Source organism: Erinaceus europaeus, chromosome 16 (assembly GCF_950295315.1).
Source record: "Erinaceus europaeus chromosome 16, mEriEur2.1, whole genome shotgun sequence".
NCBI classification, from domain to species: domain Eukaryota; kingdom Metazoa; phylum Chordata; class Mammalia; order Eulipotyphla; family Erinaceidae; genus Erinaceus; species Erinaceus europaeus.
Window position 1 is genome coordinate 11,124,260 of NC_080177.1, and position 26,085 is coordinate 11,150,344.

A 26,085-nucleotide genomic window follows, 5' to 3' on the forward strand; every position below is an offset into this window, starting at 1 on the left:
TATCCAACAACAACAACATCAACAACAATAATAACCACAGCAAGGCTACAACAAGGACAACAAAAAGGGGGAAAAAGTGGCCTCTAGGAGCAGTGGATTCATGGTGTAGGCACCGAGCCCAGCAATAACCCTGGAGGCAAAAAATAATTAATTAACTAATTATTTAATTTAATTTATTTTTTAAAAAAGGCATAGAGTGGAGTCTTTACCTAGAAAACAATTCTATAAGTCCATTCTCTGCCTGTGATTCCCTCACCAGGGTTCTGCCTCCGGTGAATTGTATCTCGATGATGGCCACTCATTCCAGTACCTCCACCAGAAGCAATTCTTGCACAGGAAGTTCTCATTCCGTTCAGGCATTTTGATCAACAGGTAACTGCAGCTTAATGTCAGTGTGCTTCCTGACATAAGCAATGCGCAATCCTTTTGCTGTCCTCTGATGCATAGTTGATCTTTTAAGGTACCATTTAAGAAAATAATGATGAAGGCCACTTGTGTAGTGACCTTCTTTCTTTCTTTCTTTCTTTCTTTCTTTCTTTCTTTCTTTCTTTCTCTCTTTCTTCCTTTTTTACTTTATGGAGGTATAACTAGCAAATAAGCATGTAATATATAAAATCTACAGTGTGATGAATTTGATATATGTATGTATTATAAAAGTGTTTCTTCCACTGGAATAATTAACACTTCATATCTTTTGTGTATGAGAGAGAGAAAGACCATTTAACTTGCTCTCCGTCGATTTCAGCCGCAGAATCTAGTGTTATCAATTCTAGTCACTTGTTTTACTTGAGATCCTCAGACCTTGTTCGTCTTCATAGGAGTTTCTACCCTCTAACCAGCCTCTCCATATTTTCCCCCATCCCTCCTAGCAACACCACTTCCTAGTTTTCTTGCTCTGTCTGCCTTATTACACTTAGCATAATACCTTCCAGATTTATCAATGTTGTCAAGTGGCAGGATAGCTACCCTTTTAAGGCTGAATACATAAGGCTGAATTCCCTCATATACACAGTCATGTATTGCTGACAGGGGGCTTTGTTTTGAGAAATGCGTCACATGATGATTTCACTATTGTGGTAACATGAAAAGGTGATATTATGACATTACACAAGCCAGCTGGCCTATCTGCCCCACCTGGGCACCTGGTATAGGGATAGCCCGCTGGCACCACCACCACACATGTAGCCCATTGTTGGCCAGAACATCATTAAGGGACGGACGCATAGCATTTACCACATTCCATTTTGCTGCCCATGCATTGACAGACACATCGGTTGTCTTCATGCCTTGAGTATTGTGACTAATGTTCAGACAACATGGGGATGTGTGATGATTTCATCTCCTTTAGCTAGATGGCCCGAAGTGGGTCATATGGTAATTCTATTTGAAATTTCTTAAGGGACCTCCATACTCTACCATAGTGGTTGTATCAGTTTACAGTCTCCCCAGAGATGCATGGGGATTCTGTCTCTTCCATATTCTGACCAGTATTTTCTATGTCTTGTCTTTTTGATAAGAGGCATCCGTATAACAGGTGTGAAGGGATACCTCATCCTGGTTTCAACTTGCATTTTCCTACTGACCAGTGATGCTGAGCACCTTTTTCACATTCTTAGCAATTTGGGTGTTTTCTTGGGGAAAATGCACATTCAAATCCTTTGTTTGCTTGGTTGTTGTTGTTGTTTATTTTGCTTGACTTTTTGCCACCAGGGTTATCTCTGGGGTCTGGTGCCTGCATCATGTGTCCACTGCTCCTGGTGGCCATTTCTTTCTTTCTTCTTTTTCTGTTTTTATACAGACAGAGATATTTAGAGGGAAGGAAAGGGTAGAAACATATAAAGAAAGAGAAACACTTGCAGTTCTGCTCTGTGGCTCATGAAGCTTCCCCACTAAAGTGAGGATAAGTGTTTGAACTCAGGTCCTCGACTGGGTATGCCACTTCCCAGTTCTTTTTTTTTTTTTTCCTTTTGCTTCCGGGATTGTTGCTGGGGCTTGGTGCCGACACTATGAATCCACTGCTCCTGACGGCCATTTTTTCCATTTTATTGGCTAGGACAGAGAAAAATTGAGAGGGGCGGGGCAAAGAGGGAGAGAGAAAGAGAAACACCTGCAGACCTGCTTTACCACTTGTGAAGCTTCCCCCCTGCAGGTGGGGAACAGGGGAGTGGGGACTCAAACCCAGAACCTTAAGCAGACCTGTGTGCTTTGTATTATGTGCACTTAACTAGGTGCACTACCACCTGCCGTCCCCCCAGCTCTTCTTTATACATTTTCTTATTTTATTTTGTACACATTTTTTAACATGCAACTATAACTTTATTTATATCACTATGCTTAAGTTACGTGGAAAAGACAACCAAGCAGATCCGTCCCACTTCAGGAAAAGTGTCCAATCAGCACCAATTATGTGGTGACAAATAGCTCGGAATGGTGACATCTTTGGGTCAAGACTGACAAAGGGGAATGGGCTCTCGAGCTCCGGTTCTTCTCCAACAAGAATATGGCCCAAGGGCCAGCACAAGCCATACTAACACTGAACCTTTAGCGCTTGTCACAAATTCAGATCTCTCCTCAGAAACCAGCAAATCAAGTGAAATAACTGGGTTTTAAAAAAGAACTTTAAAATGAAGCCCAAACAAGTTTTTTTTTTTTAAAAAAGCATGCTCTTAATGCATTTTCCTTTCAACGCTTACATTAAAACACACCTTTTCACTCTAATAGTCCAGATTTCTTTCTTTCTTTTTTTTTTTTACCAGAGCACTGATCAGCTCTGGCTTATGGTGGCTGGGGGGTTGAACCTGTGACTCCAGAGCCTCAGGCATGACAGTCTGTCTGCATAACCATTATGCTATCTACCCCCACCCCCAGATTTCTTTTTAACTTACTTAGCCCGCCAAGTAGCTGCACGTAAGACTATCCTGCCTCAAGATGTAAACGGGGGGGGGGATTAATAGCATCTGCATAATATTCTCTCTACACACGTCTGTTGGATGGAAAAATTAGGAAAAAATAGGAAAGGAAGGAGGTTCTATCTTAGAATCTCACAACTTCTTGTTCCATAGTTCATGAATCCGACCCTGATGCTAAGGTGACAGTGTATGTGAGTAGATTTTTGTTTGCAGTGAAGGAGACCTGAGAAAAGATGGAGTTGTATCTTTTTCTTCAGGAGTTATCAGATGGTACGTGCTCCTCAAACCCCTCACTCTCTCGAACTAGACTCATTCCACTCAGCTTTCGTTATGACGCTGGTTATCTTCGGTGGCAAATTCATAGATCCAACCTAGTTTTCTATTACAGTTTTTTTCAGCTCACATCTTGAACCATGTGGTGGCCAGTGAGCATGACCCGGTCTTGAACTTCACTGTACTGCAGGTTAACTACCTTGTTAAAAAGAAATGCTTGGCCAGTGGCGCCTGTGAACCGTGTGGAAGTGAGCTCTGAGCGGTTGGTCAGGATCACCATAAGCTTGCTTTTATTACTGTCTCCATCTTCCTTCCCTCCCCTTCTGAGAAATAAATTGAATTTCCTTCATTCCAGATATTCATCCATTCAGTGAATATTTGATTTCTTAGAAATCAATTGTATGTGTCCAAGTCCTATCTGATACTGCAGTGTCCCCAGCTGACTTCTCCACAAAAGACTTGTTAAAGGAAGATCATTTTGGTCACTGGTTTCCTAGACTTCAACACATAGAGCAGTAATATTTCTGTAGCTCCTCAGGCTAGCAAATATGACACCTCACTGGTTCTTAACTACATACAGAACATGCAAGGGAAACTCACCTATCACATACTGGCACTGTGGCCCAGTGAAATGCCTCTCTCTCCCTTCTTAATGTCATTTGTGTTTATTGCAGCTGTGCTGATGAGAGGGGCCATTATCCCAGTAAGTGTGTGGTAGAGCAGATCCTGATCCTAGGCCTCAAGAAGCAGCCATCTTCTGTGACCACCCACTCATCTGGTAAGAAAACAGGCTTGTTGGGAGTCGGGCGGTAGTGCAGCAGGTTAAGCACAGGTGGCACAAAGCACAAGGATCGGCGCAAGGATCCGGGTTCAAACCCCCAGCTTCCCACCTGCAGGGGGTCACTTCACAAGCAGTGAAGCAGGTCTGCAAGTGTCTGTCTTCCCCTCCTCTCTCCATTTCTCTCTGTCTTATCCAACAACGACGACATCAATAACAACAATAAAACAACAAAGGCAACAAAAAAGGAATAAATAAATAAGTAAAAAAGAAAACAGGCTTGTTTATTCCTTGTAAACATGAAAGTATCTGCAGCAAAGAGTTACTTAATTCTAACATGAGCATGGTGTGCTTAGCCTCTGTGGCCTCTTAACTTTCTGGTAGAACTCAGTATAGTAGCAACATGAAGGTACAAGGCTGCCCTGCTTCTCTCCCTCAATGGACTTTTCTGCTTGATGTTAATGGTTTTCCAAGGGGAATTATGTGGAGCCTGAAATAGTACTGTAGCCTCTTTGAATATTTTTTAAACTATGGCTATCTGATGCCCCGGAGAATCCTGCTCATGTTTTTGACTATATATGAATGTCATATATTCTCTTATCTGTTGGATTTCTTAGATAAATTACTTTGTTCTTTACAGTATCTTCTCAACTAACCATTTACTCCATCCAGTAAGAGGGTGTTTCACGCTTAAAAATGACATGGAAGTCCATGGCCAAGAGTGCTATTATTCTGGATTCTCCCAAGCTGTGTAGAAGCTTTAATGATAGAGTCAGAAACATTTCACACTCCTGGATGCTCACCAGACTTCCCCCTTGTATTGTTTTTGCCCCTTAGATAGTAGCGATCAACCTGTGAAGTTTATGTATTGCGCCAAAACGTCCGCCCTGAAGCTGGAGCGGCTGTCGCTGAACATCAGTGCCGACTGGGAGGTGCACATTACATGACAGAGCAGCACCGGCTGAGAGCAGCCTGCGCCTCCCACCTCCTGCCACCCCACACGCAGCGCTGACTTCCCTGCCTCAGAGTGCTTTCAGGAGTCATCAGTTTGCTGAGGAACAAGAGACTGCATGCGTTACAGATGCCCTGTCTTTCTGTGTCCTGATAATCACTCTATACGTGAAATGCCTCCTCTACATTTTTTTCGGACAGGACAGAGAGATACTGAGGAGGGGGAGATAGAGAGGGAGGTGGAAAGACAGACACTTGCAGACCTGCTTCGCAGCTTGTGAAGCAAACCCCCTGCAGGTGGGGAGCTGGAGGCTTGAACCAGGATCCAGGATCCTCGCGCACGTCCTTGCACTTCGTACTATGTGCGCTTAACCCAATGCACCACTGCTCTTCCCCCGCCTCACCCCTTTATTTATTTATTTTTTCACAACCCTTGGAAGTTAGTTCCATTTCAGACTATCAACATATTCTACTGATTGGATGTAAAAGTTTAGTCAGGACATACTTTTCTGGAATTATGGATTTGTAGCTTAATATTGATCATGTGCCTAAAAAGCCTTTGAGTAATGGAATTCCTGTTACAATATCAAGCTTTCTACTTTGAAGATTCCCAGCTGCCAAACCCTGGGAATGCCTTGCATAACTCCAGGGCAAGGGAGCTTCTAGACTGAAATAACTTCTCAGCAACCCCACTGAAAGCAAGGGTAGATTAACCAATCACAGATGATACAGGACACTAGCAGACCTTCCAGGAGAAAGAGAGGACACACTGGCATCTGATACCAGATCTGCCTGTCTTATGACCAACCTTGCTAAAGACTGCAGTGCCACAGGGAGGCCAGCCAGAACCCAACAGCTGCTTCTTGACAGTTGTTACCAACAAGACCCTGGTGTTAGATTCCTCTCCAGTCAGAGGTAGGGAAAGGGAAGCCCTGGCTATTTGTATGCAAGGGTCCAGAGATCTTAAAACCGAATTCACATTAATGGTGTCTTGCTTATGCACTTACTCCTTTGCTGGAAATCAAGAGACAAGGGGTCTAGTCTGAGCATGTCCTTGACCTCCATAACCTCTCCAGCATTTGTTGCTACTTTATTCTCAAAGGAGTGAAGTGCTATCTCATTGTTGTTCTTATTTGCATTTTTCTAATAATCAGTGACTTTGAGCATTTTTTTCATATGTCTGTTGGCCCTTTGAAGCTCTTCTTTGGTGAATATTCTGTTCCTATCCTCTCCCTACTTTTACATGGGGTCATTTGTTTTTTTGTTTGTTTTGTTTTGTTGCTGAATTTGGTGAGCCCTTTATATATTCTGCTTACTAAACTTTTATCCGGTGTGTGGCATAAAAAGATCTCCCATTCTGGGAGTCAGGCAGTAGCGCGGTGGGTTAAGCGCACATGGTGCAAAGCTCAAGGATCGGCTTATGAATCCCAGTTCGAGCCCCCAGCTCCTCACCTGCAGGGGAGTCGCTTCACAAGCGGTGAAGCAGGTCTGCAGGTGTCTGTCTTTCTCTCCTCCTCTCTGTCTTCCCCTCATCTCTCCCTTTTCTCTCTGTCCTATCCAACAACGGTAACATCAGTAACAACAACAATAATAACTACAACAATAAAAAGGGCAACAAAAGGAAATAAATATTTTTTGAAAAAAAAGATCTCCCATTCTGTAAGGAGTCTCTCTATTTGGGCAGTGGTTTCTTTTGCCATGCAGAAGCTTTTCAATTTGATGTAGTCACATTGGTTTGTTTTTGTTTTTGTTTTTCTTACAAATGGACTCAAGTCATTAGAGACACCTTTAAAACTTAGATTATAAAGAGTTCTGCCAATGCTTTTCTCTAAATGTTTAATGGTTTCTGGTTTAATATCCAAATTCTTGATTCATTTGGAGTTTACTTTTGAGTGTGATGAGATGAAGTGGTTCAGTTTCACTCTCCTACATGTTTCAACCAATTTTACCAGCACCATTTGATGAAGAGACTTTCTTTTCTCCAATTAATATGTTGAGCCCCCTTTTCAAAAATAGGTGTGGGGGTATTGGTTATGTCATTAACCTCTCTGGACCTTGTCTCCCTGTCTGTTAATCAAAAGAGATCATGATTAAAATACTAGGAGTTCAGTAGTTCAGCTGGTTAAGCACAGGTGGCACAAAGCGCAAGGACCAGAGTAAGGATCCTGGTTCAAGCCCCCGGCTTCCCACCTGTAGGGGAGTCACTTCACAGGTGGTGAAGCAGGTGTGCAGGTGTCTTTCTCTCCCCCTCTCTGTCTTCCCCTCCTCTCTCCATTCCTCTCTGTCCTATCCAACAGCAATGACAACAATAATAACTACAAAAATAAAAAACAAGGGCAACAAAAGGGAATAAATAAAATATTAAAAATTATCCAAAAAAAAAGAAAGAAAAGAAAAATGAGCTCCAGGGGCAGTGGATTTGAAGTGCTGACACAGAGCCCCAGCAATAACCCTGAAGGCAAAAAAAAAAAAAACAACAAAAACCATGCACCCCTGTGTCAACAAGCGTACAGGAGGAAACTATCCCCCCCATAAAATGATTTGGAAAAAAATAAAGAAAAAGAAAAAATAGCAGAATATTAAGGATATCAAAATGTATCTTGTAGTTAAATAATAGTATTTTTGCAAAAATCGGTGTGTTAACAATCTTAGCATTTTGGAAAGGTATATGTCCTCTTTCAGACAGTGTGAGCCTGGTAACACCCCTGCTTCAGCTGTCCATTTTCATCTGCTCTTACGACCTTAGACCAATGAAACAAGGCCCATGGGAGCATGGAGACAAGTCGTCTAGAACCAGTCTATTCAATCACAGCTGTAATTCAGCCATCTCCTTACAGTCTGAGCGGCAGCCACCAGCAATCGAAAGCCTGGCAGAGACCAGCTAGGCAAGCCCCTTCCCACAAGCCATCTGAGAGCCTGAACTCAACTCTTGGGAGGAGGACATCCCAAGATTTGATGCTCAGCCTGGTTCAGCACCCAACTTCAGCTCTGACTCAAACACCCAGTGCTACATGCCTGAAGCCTCTACACTCAGGAGCGCTCTGGGTTGCAGCTTTGGTCCCAGTGTTTATTTTGAGGTTGGCAGAGACAAGAGGTGAGGGGACAGGAAGAGACAGGGATTATTCTCAGCCAAGGACTCTGCTGAGTGACATTTTTCCATCCAGATAATTCCACTGAACATGGACCCCAGCACATTCTAGATGAGATGTCAAACTGAAAGGAATGGTGTTCTGATACTCTATTGTTTTAGAAAGTGAAAAACCGTGTTTTCAGAAATACCCAGAATATTCTGCTAGGATTCAGTTTCCCGTCATTCATCCTTGATATGAAATAGCTCATGTGGATAATGAGCTGCTTTGCCATCTTCACAACTCAGGTTTGAGCCCAGCCTCTTACTGCACTAAAGTGCCTCTCTCTCTCTCTCTCTCCTCTCTCCTCTCTTCTCTCTCTCTCTCTCTCTCTCATATCTTTCTGAAAAAAATAATGAAAAATTAAAAATAAAATTAGGGTGGAGGATACATAGCATAATGGCTATAAAAACAGACACTCATGCCTGAGGCTCCAAAGTCCCAGGTTCAAACCCCTGTGCCACCATAAGCCAGAGCTGAATAGTGCTCTGGTAATAAATAAATAAATAAATAAATAAATAAATAAATAAATATAAAATTATATGTATGTGTGTGGCTTACAGTCATAGAGCTAGCGCACTGGACAGGGTCCTCATCTTATCATGCGTACAGCCCAGGTTTAAACTTAGCACTGCATGAGAGGTGCTCTGACAACGGAAGAAGCTTCACTGCTCTGGTGTCTCTCCTTTCTGTTTCTCTGGCTGAATGAAAAAAAGTGGTCCAGAGCAATGAAATTATGAATAAGTGAGGTCCTTTCCATATGTGCATGTGAAAATATGCATGTGTACAGACATTCCTATACTGCTTCTTTTAATTCTTTTTTTTTTTTTGGTAAATTTTATTTATTTGTTTACTTTGGATAGAGACAGAAATGGAGAGGGAAAAGGGAGATAGAAAGGGAGAGAGACCTGCAGCACTGCTTCACCACTTGTGAAAACGTTTATTTGTCTTTTTATATTGTATTGACTTATTTTAAGGAGAGAGACACAGAAAAAGTATGAGACCAGAGCACTGCTCATCTCTGGCATATGCTCATGCTGGGGACTGAACTTGGGACATCAGAGCCTGAAGCAGGAAAGTCTTTTTGCATAACCAACCCCTTCAGTTTATATGTTGTTTTCAGTATTATTATTGTGCAACATTGTCTTCCACTGTACAGCTGCCCATCATGCCGCAGTAGTTCTTGGCTAACTTCAGCATTCAGCTGACTCAGATACTCCTGTCTCATTTCCCAACCCCGCTTAGCAGAGACACTGACCTGTGCGGGCCAGGCCCTCCTTCTCCAGCCAGTCTGCACATTTGCCTCCCTCTTGCTCTCATGCTCGTGAACTTCCTTCATGTCTATTTTTAGCTACCCCTGGCTCAAGCGTCTTCAGGCCACTGAGACACAGCCCTCACTCACTCTCTCGCCCTCTGGCATGTGTGCTGCTGACAGGAGCCCCCCCAGGTGAAAACAGCAAAATCCCTTCAGTGTTCCTTCCTCAGGACTCTCAGCGACCCAGACTGAAGCTCTGTGCCGAAGATGGGCATCAACCGTCGGTCTCCTGGCAGGTTCTGAACCTCCTCTGGCTGGATGTGGACACTTCTCTCTCCCATGACTGAGCCACCCCAACTTCCCCTTTGCAGTGGCTTCCCTTCCCCACAGGTGGTTGGGTCCTGTTTGCCTTAAAGCTCTCTCCCTCCCAAAGTGGCCATGCCTACCGTCATTAGCCCCATAGTGGCCCCTCGAACAGGGGCAGAGCCCAGATCCTCTGGGCCGGTCTCCCACCCATCCCAGAACAAGACCACTGAAGCAGGGGGCGGAAACCCCAATGGCATCTACTCAGCCATCATCAGTCGTAATTTTCCCATCATTGGAGTGAAAGAGAAAACATTTGAGCAGCTTCGCAAGAAATGCCTGGAGAAGAAGGTTCTTTTTGTGGACCCGGAGTTTCCACCAGATGAGACCTCCCTCTTTTACAGCCAGAAGTTCCCCATCCAGTTCATCTGGAAGAGACCGCCGGTGAGTAGCTGGTGGGCTCCACGCTGGGTTTTCACAAAACTCTGGTGAGGTCACGGAGGTCCTTTCACTCGGGGTGCTGCCCTCAGGTGAGCCTGGGCTGGAATTCATTTTCTCATCCTGAAAAACAAACAAAAACCACCTTGCTCTGAAAGTAAAATATCCTTCCCTTTCCTGGAGCAAGTTCCAAACAACCTGGATCTCCCCTCTATGGAAATATCACAACTCTTCCATCCACCCTGCAGACTAGAACAGCAAAGGTGCTCTTTTTCTGGTTTGCCAATAGCTGTGTCTTTCTGAAATACACCAGCCCTGAAGAGAGGAAAGTGGTGGACACAGATGACTTCTTCATATATAAAATGTTAAGATTTGCTTTTGTCCATCTGCCTCCCGTCACGGGGGAGGAAATAAAGGCCCAGAATGGAGCATGTCTGGGGAGCATGTAACAGTTCCAATTAAAATCTTTCTCTTTGCCTCTTTGCTGTAACTCTTCCAGCCTCTAGGCTTCTTTCACAATGATCTGACAGATGGAAAATGTCTTCTCGAATCTTACATGCCTCCCATATAATTTCTTTTTCTTTTTATTAGTTAGTTTTTTGTTTGTTTGTTTTAAGAGAGAGTAGCTGGGCTTCCACATTGTATATGGCATATGCAGGGCATGTTCCCCCTTCTCAGTCCCTAGTGTGACTTTTACTCTTAATTCAAGAAACAGTTCTTGAGCCTCCAAAACCAGCTATTAGGCAGACAACTGGGGAGTGAACACTGAATGAGAAAGACAAAACTTCTGCTCTCCTTGAAGCTGTCTTTTGAGGGCACAGAACTCTGTGGGATCTGAGGAAAGGAGCTGCCTTGTCCCAAGAGCTTGATTCCCTGAGGAAATCATTTAATCTGAGGCCCAGTGCTGTTCAGTATTGATGTGTTTGGGTTTTGGTGTTTTTCTCCTTCTCTTTCTTCTTCCTTTTAGCCTAAAGTGATAAAATACCCGACAACCCCTTTCTAGCCCCATGTGTCTACAAGGTCTTTCTCTTCTGTTACGTTCACCGAAGGTTGTTTGGGAACCTCCGTGACTGTCCTAAATCCCCACCAGTGGGAGTCGGACAGTAGCATAGCAGGTTAAGTGCATGTGGCAAGAAGCACAAGAACCTGCTTAAGGATCTCAGTTCGAGCCCCCGGCTCCCCCCCTGCAGGGGAGTCGCTTCACAGGCGGTGAAGCAGGTCTGCAGGTATCTGTCTTTCTCTCCTCTCTGTCTTCCCCTCCTCTCTCCATTTCTCTCTGTCCTAACAATGATGACATCAACAGCAACAACAATAATAACTACAACAATAGAAACAAGGGCAACAAAAGGGAAAATAAATAAATAAATAAATTTTTTTTAAATCCCCACCAGTTCGAAGAGAGGCCTGGAAATAGGGTCACTGTCCATAGCCATCCTTGCCTGGCTATTGGAGGATGACACTTATCACAGGCCTGCTCCAGGATGTCCTCATCCACACAGTCTTCCTACTCCCATGACTGAGATCACTTCAAACTTCTTTGCTGAGATTTAGGCCTTTCAAGCTGGCCCTGCCTGCCTGTCCCTTTTTTTTTTTTTTCACAGAGAATTCGTGTTAAGTTCCCAGCTGATTTCAGAGTACATAAAAAGAAAAAAAATGTGTTATTCATTTCATATAGATAACTGAGAGAGAGAGGAAAAAATGTCAGAGCAGCTCTATTTTTTATTAATTTATTTTCCCTTTTGTTGCCCTTGTTTTTTATTGTTGCTTTTTATTGTTGTTGTTATTGGTGTTGTTGGATAGGACAGAGAGAAATGGAGAGAGGAGGGGAAGACAGAGAGGGGGAGAGAAAGATAGACACCTGCAGACGTGCTTCACCGGTTGTGAAGCGACTGTCCTGCAGGTGGGGAGCCGGGGGCTCGAACCGGGATTCTCATGCTGGTCCTTACACTTTGTGAACCTGCTGCGCTACCGCCCAACTCCCAGAGCAGCTCTTAAGTACATACAGTATCAGGGATAAGACAATAGCTTTGCATTTCTTTCTTTTTAAAAAATATTTATTTATTTCCCTTTTTTGTTGCCCTTGTTGTTTAACATTGTTGTAGTTATTGGTGTTGTTGTTGTTGGATAGGACAGAGAGAAATGGAGAGAGGAGGGGAAGACAGAGAGGGGGAGAGAAAGATAGACACCTGCAGACCTGCTTCACCACCTGTGAAGCGACTCCCCTGCAGGTGGGGAGCCGGGGGCTCGAACCAGGATCCTTACGCTGGGGCTCGAACCAGGATCCTTACGCTGGTCCTTGCGCTTTGCACCACCTGGGCTTAACCCGCTGCGCTACCGCCCGACTCCCCACCAGCTGAGCTATTTCTCTGACTGCCCCATCAGTCTTGTTCATGCTTATTCCTACCCTCTCTCTCTGTCTTTGTCTTTCCATGTGAAAAATTTGACCTGGGATAGTGAAGGGTGGTAGCAACAATAAAAAGATTTTATAAAGGGAGGCAGATGGTGGTGCACCTGGTTAAGCACACATGTTACAATGTGCAAGGACTTGGGTTCAAGCCCCCAGTCCCCACCTGGGGGGGGGGGAAAGCTTTGCAATTGGTGAAGCAGGGATGCAGGTGTCTCTCTGACTCTTCTCCTATCTACCCCTTCCCTTTCGATTTCTGTCTGTCTCTATCCAATAAACAAATAAAGATAATACAAAAATAAATAAATAAAAAGTAAAAAAATAATTTCTTAAAAAAGGTAGTGGGGAGAGAAGGGGGAGGGAGGAAAAAAGAGAAGAAAAGGGGTCTAGAGTGGAAAAACTCACTCTAATGTCTAAGCTAAAATGTACCTCTATTTCCCTGGAGTTAAGATCAAGAGAAAATTGCCTAAGTTGGCCTAAATTAGAATGCAGAATTAGAGATGGTCACCTTTGGAGAACTCAGAGCATTGGTCCAACTCCCTCATGTATAGGTGAAATGATTCAAGTCTAAAAAGAGCCAATCGCCTAACTACAGTCACATAACAAACTATTTGAAATTAAGAGATGGGGAGTCAGGTGGTAGGTAGTGCAGTGGGTTAAGCACACGTGGTGCAAAGCACAAGGACCCTCATAAGGGTCCCAGGTCGAACCCCTGGCTTCCCACCTGCAGGGGAGTCGCTTCACAGGCGGTGAAGCAGGTCTGCAGGTGTCTATCTTTCTCTCCCCCTCTCTGTCTTCCCCTCCTTTCTCCATTTCTCTCTGTCCTATCCAACAACATCAATAAGAACAATAATAACTACAACAATAAAACAAGCACAGCAAAAGGAAATAAATCAATATTTAAAATTTTTTTAAAAAAGAAATTAAAAGATGGAAATGATTCCAGAACTTTCTGAAGTGTGAAGTGTTTCTTGGTGAGGTCAATTTTAGATGCACTTCCATAGAGGTTGAGACCTTTGCTGGGCCCAAGTGGTCTGAGGGGGAGACTGTGTCCTTTCAGAGACTCTTCAGCTTTTGTTACCTAAGGGACAGGATCAACCTGAGATCTTATTTAGCAAATGAATATTGGTTGGGGTGTGTGGAGTGCTCATATGCATGAGGCCTCAGAGGTCTCAGATTCCATTCCTGGCACTGCCATAGTCCAGAGCTGAGCAGTGCCAGTCAGAATAGCTCAATTCCTTTCTCTCTTATATTACTAAATAAATACATATTTTTAAGAAGAATAAATAGTATTAAATCAATCAGATATTGTTTATGATGATTAGGTGATGGTGGTGGAGAATTATTCACTGCCAACTACAATTCTTTTGGATCAAGTTTTAAGATCCAAAAGCAAAAAAAAATAAAGCGTGTAATAGTTCCCATTTGTTAATCTTCTAGTAGACAGGCCTCTGGGCAGACATGAGTGGCTTCAGAGCAGAGTTTCTGGGAGGCTAAGGACTCTTGCCAAATGTCCCTGGGAGCAGGAGGGAACAAGTGTCTCATTCGTCCTGTGTGGTGGACGGTTTTAGTCACACTGAAGTCCTGGCATCTCTCCTCCCCTGTGGGTTTGCAAAAAGAATCTGACCTGTGTGTGAGCCCCAGTCCATGGCATCCTTAGTCCTCTGGGGAGCAAGCTTGCTCCTCCTCTCCTGTTGCTTGGGGAGCACTGCAGAACTTGCTGAACCACCTGCCACTGCTCCCTACCCCACCCAAGTCCCAGCCCCATCATAAGGCATAATGATAACAGCTGGTCTTGTCTGAGCACTTCACACATCTCAGTAGCTATTCTAAGTGTTTCTGTGTATTAAATCATCTCATCTTCACAGTAACACTCTGGGGTATGTACACATATATTGTCCCCTCTTTACAATCAGAGAAATTGAGTCTCAAAGATACCTTCTCAAAGATACTCGCTCCAGATACCTTCATAATCAAGGATGGAATGAGACTGGAACCCAAGAAATCTGACTCAAGAGTCTCAGCTCTGGGTCTGAATTGAGCTAATTCTGCTATTTAGAAGTCAATGCTGACTAGCAGGCAATAAATGTGGCACATGGAGCTACCTTTCATTCTAGTCTTATTCTTCCTTTGGCAATGAGATGTCATTAATTGACTGAGTTTCCACAAGCCTTAACAGGTATTAAGTGGGGGGAGTGGCAGGGGTAGATAGCATAATGGTTATGCAAACTGACTTTTATGCCTGAGGCTCCAAAGTCCCAGGTTCAATCCCCTGCACCATCATAAGCCAGAGCTGAGCAGTGCTCTGGTAATTAAAAAGAAAAAAAGAAAGAAAGAAAGAAAGAAAGAAAGAAAGAAAGAAAGAAAGAAAGAAAGAAAGAAAGAAAGAGAAAGAAAGAAAAACCAGGCATTAAGTGACATTTCAGGGCTTGGTTCCTGGAAGCAGCAGCCTCTAAGTTTATTCTAAGATGACACAGAGTTTAGAAGCGCCCATCTCATTCACATTCAATAATTAACATTCTGCCCTGTGTTGCCTTCCCCACCAACAACTCACTTGGCCTGAGCTACTCACCTTTTAAAAAAGAATGCTTGCATTGGTACACACACTGGAAGTTCCTCCATGCCAGTGTGAGATGAAGAGGAGAGAGCAGAGCTGTGGGAAAACTAGGCCCTATATAGCACCACCACCACCACCACCATCCCGTTCCTCAGCCCTAGGACCTGTGATCACTGCAAAAATAATTCTCAGGGGAGTCGGGCTGTAGCGCAGCGGGTTAAGCGCAGGTGGCACAAAGCACAAGGACCGGCATAAGGATCCCAGTTCCAACCCCGGCTCCCCACCTGCAGGGGAGTCACTTCACAAGCGGTGAAGCAGGTCTGCAGGTGTCTATCTTTCTCTCCTCCTCTCTGTCTTCCCCTCCTCTCTCCATTTCTCTCTGTCCTATCCAACAATGACAACAACAATAATAACTACAACAATAAAAAAACAACAAGGGCAACAAAAGGGAATAAATAAAATAAATATTAAAAAATAATAATAATAATTCTCGGGGAGAATACAGGTCCAAGAAGGATGACAGAGGACCTGGTGGGGGGTTGTATTGTTATATGGGAAACTGGGGGATGTTATGCATGTACAAACTATTGTATTTACTGTTAAATGTAAAACATTAATTCCCCAATAAAGAAATAAAAAAATAATAAAACAATAAAACAAAGGCTATATATAATAAAAAAAAAGAAAAGAAATAATTCTCATGGGAATATTATTTCTTTCTAGTGAATCCAGCCTGGCAGGAAGTCTGCTTGCAGTCTGTCTGAGAATGTCATCTTCTGGCAGACAGTTTGGGGACAAGTGGAGTCACAGGGATAGCCACAAAGAGGAAGAGCTGGTGGGGACACAGAGACTGCTGGGTTTAAATGAAACAGAGCTAGTTTGGCAGCTAGCTCTGCCACTAGCTAATTCTGGGGATTTTCCACACTTCACTTTTCTCTTGTGTGGTAGGGATCTTGCCATTCTCATTACATGGCTAAGCATCCCTGAAGTCAACTCAGGGTGACAACCACCAGCAGTGCAGGCACCAGAGGGCTGGAGCAGAGGAAGCACTGAAGTCAGATACACTTGATTCCAATTCCAGCTCTAGTCCTTTTTTTTTTTTTAATATGACACCAAGGATCAAATTCAGGGTCTTATACATGTGAGACCTGTGCTGTGCTGACGAGCTACTTCCACAGCCATAACAAAAGATAATGAAAATCCCTACTTCCGTAGAGTAGCACAGCGTGGTGGCGCAGGGGGCTAAGCCCATGTGGCACAAAGCGCAAGGACCAGTTAGGATCCTGGTTCGAGCCCCCGGCTTCCCACCTGCAGGGGAGTAGCTTCACAGGTGGTGAAGCAGGTCTGCAGGCGTCTCTCTGTCTCTCTTCCTCTCTGTCTCTCCCTTATCTCTCAATTTCTCTCTTGTCTCTGTCCAATAACAAATAAAAAAAATTTTTTAAACTTAAATGAGATACTACAGGGCCAAACAAATAAAGATACGGGATTGTCTCCTGGAGTCACATCGGGCAATCCCAAGGATGCTGGAGCAGCACTTTGGTGTTTCTCCCTCTCCTCTCCCCACCCACATTCTTCTTTCACTACAGAATTTTTAAAAACTGGGCCCAGGAAGCCACTCGGCAATATCAGGCACATGCAATGTCCTGGTTTTTTGTTGTTGTTATTTTTTCCCAGAACTACATTTGGAAAATGAGATATGATACACTACATACTTAGCACAATTAGCCAAATACCAACATTGATGGTGATTGAAAGGCAAAGTTAAGAATCTCACAAAGAGCCATCCTCCTCTGTCCAGCTGGTAACCACAACAGTACCTTCCTGGCAAAAGCGGGTGAGGATAGCATACGTTTTTGCGGAGGTGATAATTCTATAAGTTATCACCTTCCAGTAGATTCCACAGGACAGCAGCTCTTCCTGAGGACCATGTTGGGGACAGACTCCTGACATTATGGTGAAGAAGTTGAAGTAATTCAGTAGCTTTGTGCTGGAAATGAGACTGGTAGGGGCAGGTAGAGCCAAAGAACAGATGGGAAGGGGGGCGGGTGTCTTGCTGATTATAAATCCAACCGACATCTTTTTTGTACGTTCACATGGTTCTTGATCTTTTGTTATCTTGTTGATCTTGAAATACCCTTCAATGTCTTTCTCAGTTTGTTGTTTTGTTTCATTTTTACCACCACGGCTATCTCTGGAGCTCTGTTCCAGCACTACAACTCCACTGTTCCCAGTGGCCTTCCTTATATTTTTGTTTTCATTGTTTTTTTGCTAGAGGATAGTCCAGAGAGAGATAAGGGTGGGAGGAGATAGGAAGAGACAAAAAGAAGGAAAGATACCTCAGCACTGCTCCACTATTTGTGATTTCCTCACCGCCACAGGTAGGGACCAAGGACTTCAAAGTAACGAGTATGCCCTACCAAGAGTGCCACCACTCAGCGCCTGCCCTGGCAGAGCCGGGAATTAAATTCAGGGCTTCCTGCATGCAATCTAGCACTCTGCCTGTTTTAGGGAGCTGCAGGCATTCCTTATATAACCTGGATACTAAGCCTCTATTATAAATAAATATTTTATAATAATAATTGATGTATACATTTCTCTTCTTTTTTAAATTTTTTTAAATATTTATTTTATTTATTTATTCCCTTTTGTTGCCCTTGTTGTTTTATTGTTGTGGTTATTATTGTTGTTGTTATTGATGTCATTGTTGTTGGATAGGACAGAGAGAAATGGAGAGAGGAGGAGAAGACAGAGAGGGGAAGAGAAAGACAGACACCTGCAGACCCGCTTCACCACTTGTAAAGTGACTCCCCTGCAGGTGGGGAGCCAGGGGATGGAACCAGGATCCTTATGCTAGTCCTTGCACTCTGTGCCACATGCACTTAACCCACTGCACTATCGCCCAGCCTTCACTTTGTTTTTCTTCTATGGTCAGTACCATTTATGTTTTGCTATGAACTAAAGCCATTTTCGCCCTCATTTAGGAACTTTAACTGCCTTTGTATTTAGGTCTATAGTCTTCCTGTTCATGTTTTTATCATCTACTATAAAATAATGGTCACGTGCTGTGGGCAGGGAGACTGGGCACCCTTGCTGGGCAGCATGGCTGCCAGTCCCGACTTCCCACTTGTGTCAGTGCCTCTTTCACACAAAGCTGCCCATTGAAGCATGTTGAAGAAGCTGAGCTTTCTTTTTTTTTCTTTTTTAGTGCAGTATCAGGGAATGCACTTAGAACCTCGCTCATGTGCCATATTGATGAACGACACCCAACCCTGTTTTTTTTTTTTTTATTTAGGGCAAAAGAGAGCTAAAAAGAGAGGAGAGACACCACAGTACTGTTCCACCATCCATGAAGCTCCCCTAGTGCCATCCATGGTGCTGAGACTCAGACCCAGGCACGATAGTTGTGTGCTCCGTTAGGTGAGCTGCCTGTCTGAGCTTTCTCGTGAATATAATTTGGACATTCATTTATCCACCTTCCCTACCCACTGCATTCTGTGTGCCCTGAAGTCCTGAATCTGGAACAGTGCACACCTGATCACTGGGACCAGCAGGGCTCCCTCTAGCAGGGATTTGATGAGAAGTCACATACCCGCTGGGTCCCTCTTACAGACCAGGGGCTCTCCATGGCCTGTCAAGGCCTTTGGGGGAGGTAGGAGCAGGGATGTCAGGAGAATGGAGGCTTCATTAGCCTCAGACAATGGCCTAGAGCAGATTCCTCTATGCATTCAGCAGCCTGTATAGGATTAGTGTATACAGCACGTTTCTCAGGCCCCATGCTATGTCCCACTGGCTGCCAGTGTCAACGGCATGAATGCCTTTTGCTGAGGCAGAGGAAGCCTCTCAGAAATGATACTTTTCTCTTTTTAAAGAAAGAACCTCAGCAAGGTTGACGAAGGTACCCTAAAGGTCTACATACCATTGTGCACTGTCCTGGGCCAGGCCATGGCCCTCCACTCTCCTACTTGGCTCCCTCTCTCACTGGCATGGTGTTACCCCTTGACTGTGGGCTCAGGGGCCTCCAGCCAAAGCTGCTGACTCTGACCACAGCCTTTCTCTGGCCTGTGTTCATTTGCATCGCGCCGCTGAGGGTGGAGGAGCTATATAGGCTCTGGCCCATTCACGGCAGGATTAGGCCCAGGCTGAGGGTGTGGCAGGAGAGAGGCTATTCCAAAGGCCCAGTGCTACTCCCTGAGGCATCACCACTGCCATCACCATGCCCTACTTGCCGCCAGAATTCTTCTGTGACCGTGTGATTCGGGAGAGGCACAGGAGAAATGGAGAGGGCTCTGTCACACAGCCCCTCAAGTTTGAGGGGCAGGACTTCATGGTTCTTAGACAGTGGTGCCTGGCTCAGAAGTGCCTCTTTGAAGATCATGTGTTCCCAGCAGGGGTGCAAGCCCTGGGCTCCCAGGAGCTGAGCCAGAAGAGCAAGATGAAGGCGATCACATGGAAAAGGCCAAAGGTAGGGGTGAGAGGGATGGGACTTCAGCAGGAAGTTCCTCTGGACAGGGGGCCGCATACCACAGAGCCTGAGGCCAAGGTCTCTGGCTTCTAAGCAAGGAGCCATCAAATCTGTCTCACTCATGTACCCACTTCCTGAAACTAGAGTTGTTATTTTCTGTCCCTGGGGTAAGGGCTAAAGATAATTCTAATACTTTACACTTTCAAGACTGTGTGTATCTTTAGGAGCCATGAAGGCACAGAGTAAGAAAGTAAGGTCCAGTTGATTCAAATGTCTCTTCCAGGAAGAATAGAGTAGGAATTGGTGGAAACACTGAAACTCAGTCTCAAAGAAGACAGTGAGTAGTTAAATAGCAGAAAGCTGTGGGAGAATGTAGACTTGTTGTTTACCCCCAGTCTGGCCCATTGAGATGTCTCTTCAGTTCAAACAGAAAGGTTCCTGCCAGCCAGCAGGAGTTCTCACATGGTGATGCTCAAGGATGCTTAACTGGGTAAAGGAGGGGGAGTTGAGGGGCACTGTATCAGCTGAGCAGGTCACAGCACCAGAAGTTGTATAAGAAAAGGCCCTTCTTGTGGTGCAGGAGGTGGCGCAGTGGATAAAGCATTGGGCTCTCAAGCATGAGATCCTCAGTTCAATCCCTGGCAACACATGTATAAGAAAAGGCCCTTCTGTGGTCCGGGAGGTGGCGCAGTGGATAAAGCTGGATTCTTAGCCATGAGATCCTGAGTTCGATCCCCGGCAGCACATGTACCAGAGTGATGTCTGGTTCTTTCTCTCCTCCTATCTTCCTCATGAATAAATTAAAAAATAAAAATAAAGAAAAGGCCCTTCTCCTGACATGGAGACACTTAGAGACCAAAAGCACTCAATGCATTTAAAAAGTTTACCTAAACCAGCAGGTTCCAAGAAGGGAAATGTGTAATCAGTAGGTCTACAAGATGACCCACTGAGGAGTATGAAAAAATAGCTTAACTCGGGAGTCAGGCAGTGGCGAAGCAGGTTAAGGACATGTGGCGCAGAGCACAAGGACTGTTGTAAAGATCCCAGTTCGAGCCCCCAGCTCCCCACCTGCAGGAGAATCACTTCACAGGCAGTGAAGCAGGTCTGCAGGTGTCTGTCTATCTCTTCCCCCTCTCTGTCTTTCTCTCCTCTCTCCATTTCTCTCTGTTCTATCCAACAACGATGACATCAATAACAACAACAATAATAACTATAACAATGTTAAACAAGGACAACAAAAGGAAAAATAAACAAATAAATAAGTATTTTTTTAAAAATTTAAAGAAAAAGAAAAATAGCTTATATCTCATTAGAAATATTTTCTTTCTTTTAAAAAAATTATCTCTCTCCCTCTCTATCTCATTCTTCTCAATTTCTGCCTGTCTCTCTCCAATAAATAAAGATAATTTTTTTAATTTAAAAAATTATTTATTCATTTATTATATAGGTATAGAGAGAAACTGAGGTGGGAAGGGGAGAGAGAAAGAGAGACACCTGCAGTACTGCTTGACCACATGTGAACTTTACCCCCCCACAGGTGGGAACTGGGGGCTTGAACCTGGGTCCTTATATATGACAACATGAGCACTCAACCAACTGTGCCACCATTCAGCCTCCTAGATATGTTTTCTAAATAAACTTTTAATTTTGGGACAATTTTAGATTCACAGAAAAATTGTGGCGATATCACAGAGTTCTTATACACCTTGCACATTGGCCAACCTTCCATATTATTAGCATCTTACATTACTTGGGTACATTTTTTACAATTTGTCCACCTAACCTGATAGATCATTAGTACCAAAGTAAGCGCATACTTTATTCAGATTTTCATGCTTTGTAACTAGTGTTCCCTTCCTGCTCCAAGGTCCCACCGAGGGTGTAACATTATATTGAGCTGTCGGAAAAGTCATGATGTATTTTTCTTTTTTTTTTAATTTTTTATTTAAGAAAGGATTAATGAACAAAACCATAAGGTAGGAGGGGTACAACTCCACACAATTCCCACCACCCAATATCCATAACCCACCCCCTCCCCTGATAGCTTTCCCATTCTCTATCCCTCTGGGAGCATGGACCCAGGGTCATTGAGGGTTGCAGAAGGTAGAAGGTCTGGCTTCTGTAATTGCTTCCCCGCTGAACATGGGCATTGACTGGTTGGTCCATACTCCTAGTCTGCCTCTCTCTTTCCCTAGTAAGGTGTGTCTCTGGGGAAGCTGAGCTCCAGGACACATTGGTGGGGTCTTCAATCCAGGGAAGCCTGGCCAGCATCCAGGTGGCATCTGGAACCGTTTCCAGAAGATGTGATCAGAGCTCAAGCCACTAGCAGCTTCTCAGTCCGCCATCTTCCGGGAACCCCCATGATGTATTTTTCTATGCAAAAAATTGCATCATGACTTTTCCGACAACACAACATATAGTTGTTATGACAGCTTCTCAGATCTTCCTTCTTTTTGATTGCCAATGTTTAGAATTAGTCAGATACTGTCTATATCCCTCAAGTGGAACTTTGCTGATTAGACTGGGCATATGGAGCAGGGAGAGAGCATAATGGTTATGTAAAAAGACTTCCATCTCTCAGGCACCAACGGTCCCAGATTCAAATTCCAGCACCACCACCAGAGCTGAGGCATGCTCTGGTAAAATAAACAATAAATAAAAAAAAACCTACTGGATAATTTCATTCATATGTGGAACCATGAGAGAACTAAAATACATCAACTTCCAAGAAGAAGGAGGAGAAAGAAGAGAAAGAGAAGAAAAAGAAGAATGCAAGCAAACAGTCTTTAAGACTTTGAGAGGACTATAGTGGTTACTTCTGGGAGGAGGGGGATACAGAATTTTGGTGATGGATGCAGTGTGGAACTATACCTTTTTTTAAAGGATATATTTTTATTTTATTTTATTTTATTTATTTATTCCCTTTTGTTGCCCTTGTTGTTTTATTGTTGTAGTTATTGTTGTTGTCGTTGTTGGATAGGACAGAGAGAAATGGAGAGAGGAGGGGAAGACAGAGAGGAGGAGAGAAAGATAGACACCTGCAGACCTGCTTCACCGCCTGTGAAGCGACTCCCCTGCAGGTGGGGAGCCGGGGTTGGAACCGGGATCCTTATGCCGGTCCTTGTGCTTTGTGCCTCCTGCGCTTAACCCGCTGCGCTACAGCCCGACCCCCCTTACCTTATCATTTTTAAATCTTGTAACCCAGAGGCCAGGCAGTAGCACAGCAGGTTAAGCACACACGGCGGAAGCACAGGGACCAGCTCAAGGATCCCAGTTTGAGCCCCAGCTCCCCACCTGCAGGGGGGTCGCTTCACAAGCGGTGAAGCAGGTCTTCAGGTGTCTATCTTTCTCTCTACCTCTCTGTCTTCTGCTCCTCTCTCCATTTCTCTCTGTCCTATCCAACAACGACGACAGCAATGGCAACAATAACAACAACAAAGGCAACAAAATGGGAAAAATGGCCTCCAGGAGCAGTGGATTCACAGTGCAGGCACTGAGCCCCAGCGATAACCCTGGAGGCAAGAGAAAGAGAGAGGGAGAGAGAGAGAGAGAGAGAGAAGAGAGGGCAGGGGGTAGAAAGCATAATGGTTATGCAAAGAGACTCTATTGCCTGAAGCTCCAAAGTCCCAGGTTCAATCCCCTGTACCACCATAAGCCAGAGCTGAGCAGTGCTCCAGTAAAAAAAAAAAAAAAATCTTGTAACCCACTATCAGTCACAAAAAGTAGTTAAAAGGGACCAGGCGGTGGTCAGCAGGTTAAGTGCACATGGCATAAAGCGCAAGGACCAGCGTAAGGATCCCAGTTCGAGCCCCTGGCTCCCCACCTTCAGTAGGTTTGCTTCACAGGCAGTGAAGCAGATCTACAGGTGTCTTTCTCTCTTCCTCTCTATCTTCCTCTCCTCTCTCAATTACTTTCTGTCCTACCTAACAACAACAACGATAAACAACAATGGCAACAAAAGGAAAAAAATAGTTTCCAAGAGCAGTGGATTCGTAGTGCAGGCACCGAATTCCAGTGATAACCCTGGAGGCAAAAAAAGTAGTTTAAAAAAGTGGCTTGTTAAAAAACAAATAATCACATGGCATAGTACCTGCAAGAGATTAAAAAAAAAACTGAGCATATGAGTGAAAGGGAGAAAGCTCGTAGAGGAAAAGTAGCCTTTCATCGTGTTATCATTGTGTTGTATATTAAAGATAGAGACTACGGGTGTTGATGTCTGATTACGTGGTCAAAAGAAGGTTTCTTAGCTTCCCCCCATGTAAAATTGCCTCCTCCCTCATGCTGTCCCTTTGGAAGCAAATAACTAGATACAGGCCCCTCACTTAAGGAGTGAGGAACTATACTGTATCTCCTTAATGCCAGAGTGTCTATAGGAAGAACCAGGAATTCTGCATGGAAGCAGAATTCCTCTATTCTTACACATTCCTCCTATCACTTATTTTTATTAAAGATTTTATTTATTTTATTAATGATAAAGATAGGAGGAGAGAGAAAGGGCCAGACATCACTCTGGTACATGTGCTGCCGGGGATTGAACTCAGGACCTCATGCTTAACCACTGTGCCATCTCCTGGATCACGCTTCTCCTATCACTTATGTCTATCAATGTGGGCTCATGAATATTGACTTTTTATTTTAATTGGATACTACTTTATTAATTTTTCTGCTTGGTTTGATCTAGATTTAATCATTTGGAGCTTTTTCGGCTTGGTGGTTTATCTCTTCGACTTGTCCTTAATACTATGTTTTTCTTTTTCCTTGAATGTTGCTGGGCTAGCTTCACAGGCGGGAGACAGACGACCAGGGACTCATGGCTGAGTGGGACACAGTTCAATCTTTATTGCCAGGCTAGCTTCGCAGGAGAGAGACTGGGACTCTTGGAGCTGGAAGGCAATCCCCAGTGTGTTAAAACAGAAGAGCAGCTGTATACATACTCACCAACTAGGGTGGAAACAGGATGTGACATAGAGAGGGTGAAGCAAAAAGAGACTGGTGGAAATCAGGGTGTGTCCAGGAGAGGGGGGCGGAGCAAAAATACACCATGAACCAGTGGGGATTAAACCAGTGCCCTGCAGGCAGGGCGGTTCCTAGGTAACTGGTTATGTAAATAGACCGCAGGGATAAGCAGGGGGAAGCTGGGTACTGCCCAACAGAATGCTTTCTTACTTTCTGTTACCACAAGATGCTCCAGGTTTGTTTTCAATATTTCCTGATCCAGTTCTAGAATCAGTTCTTTCTCCATGAGGCCCTGGAACTTTTAATTGGGAAACAGTACTAGAAATCAAGATCAGGGTGTTAGATGTGCTCACTGCTGCTCATTATACATCATTACACTGTCTGCTTCAACTAGCCAAGGAAAGATGTCTGTGTACTAACACTTGTATCCACATCTATAAATGTCTCTACATGTAACTATCCGAAGCTACTATGAGTGAAACATGAGTTTATATTGAGTTAAGTCACAGTATTATGTTTTTCATGTATGCTATGAATGGTGGCTTTTTTTTTTATTTCTAGTTCCAGTTGTCCATATCAATTAATTCAGGAAAAAAAAAGACTTTGATAAAATTCAATACCCATTCATGATATAAGCTCTTAGAAAAAGAAAGAATGAATGGGGCTAGGCAGTGGCGCAATTGGTTGGGTGCACATGTCACAGTGTGAAAGGACCTGGGTTCGAGCCCCGGGCCCTCACCTACAGGAGGAAAGCAGTGTTGCAGGTGTCTCTCTGTCTCTCTCCCTCTCTATCACTTCCTTCCCTCTCCATTTCTGGCTGTCTCTATCCAATAAATACATAAAGATTTTTTAAAAATTTAAAAAGCAAAAAGAAGGAATGTCTTCAGTTTGGTAAACACCATTTACATTAAAGACCAGGTATAATCAGGACAAAGAAGATGACTACAGATTTTGGACTTCCAAGCATGGGGTCACAAGTTTGATTCCATGACACAGCAAGTACCAAAGTGCTGCTGTGGTCTCTCTCTCTCTTTGTCTTCCTGTCTCTCTTTCTTTTTCTCTCTCCTCTCTATCATTATTTCATGAAATAGATAACATATTTTTTAAAAAATTACATCTAAGTCATAGTTAATGATGAGAAACTTGATGTTTTCCCTCCAAGATCAAGAACTAGTCAGTATGTCTTCTCTGCTACTCAATTCTGCACCATACTAGAAGTTCTAGTAATGTGATAAGAGATAAGCTGGCAGTCTAAGGTTGCTTCCCCGTGGAAAACTGAGGTATAATATAATCCTAAGAGAAGGGGTTAATGTATTCTAAGAAGACAAGACACTGGGGAGACAAAAATAATGTGTTTCCACTATAATTTAATGAAACACCATTCCTCCTCCTCCTCTTTTCTTCTCATTTTTTTTAAAGAAGTAATTGTATTATGTGGAATAATGACAGTTTTTCGTTAGTGAGGTATCATTTGTGTGTGTGTTTCTTTGGTCATCTTTATTATTTTTATTTCCTTATTGGGGGATTAATGTTTTACATTTGACAGTAAATACAATGGCTTGTACATGCATAATACTATTGTATTTACTGTCAAAGTAAAACATTAATTCCCCAATAAAGAAATTTTTAAAAAGACTTCATTTTGGAAAAGTTTTGAGGGGTTGCGTGGTG

At 43.7% G+C, this 26,085-nt stretch overlaps 2 protein-coding genes across 12 annotated transcripts in view; both read left to right on the plus strand.

Annotated features, from left to right (window-relative positions):
- GANC (glucosidase alpha, neutral C) overlaps positions 1 to 6,559 on the plus strand; it is an 80,576-nt gene extending 74,017 nt beyond the window's left edge. For 4 of the 5 annotated variants that reach the window (XM_060174455.1, XM_007533620.3, XM_060174456.1 and 1 more), the window contains 3 exons: positions 260 to 372; positions 3,857 to 3,960; positions 4,798 to 6,559. In XM_060174455.1, the coding sequence (XP_060030438.1) occupies positions 260 to 372; positions 3,857 to 3,960; positions 4,798 to 4,907 (327 nt within the window). In that variant the 3' untranslated portion in view covers positions 4,908 to 6,559. Of the gene's footprint in view, positions 1 to 259; positions 373 to 3,856; positions 3,961 to 4,797 lie in introns of those variants that run through there. The other variant, XR_009545266.1, reaches the window with a different exon arrangement.
- A 2,758-nt stretch (positions 6,560 to 9,317) lies between these two features.
- CAPN3 (calpain 3) overlaps positions 9,318 to 26,085 on the plus strand; it is a 57,977-nt gene continuing 41,209 nt past the window's right edge. For 3 of the 7 annotated variants that reach the window (XM_060174462.1, XM_007533602.3, XM_060174463.1), the window contains exon 1: positions 9,318 to 10,041. In XM_060174462.1, coding sequence (XP_060030445.1) covers positions 9,733 to 10,041 — 309 coding nt within the window. In that variant the 5' untranslated portion in view covers positions 9,318 to 9,732. Of the gene's footprint in view, positions 10,042 to 19,194; positions 19,459 to 26,085 lie in introns of those variants that run through there. The other 4 variants (XM_007533580.3, XM_007533588.3, XM_060174460.1 and 1 more) reach the window with 2 other exon arrangements.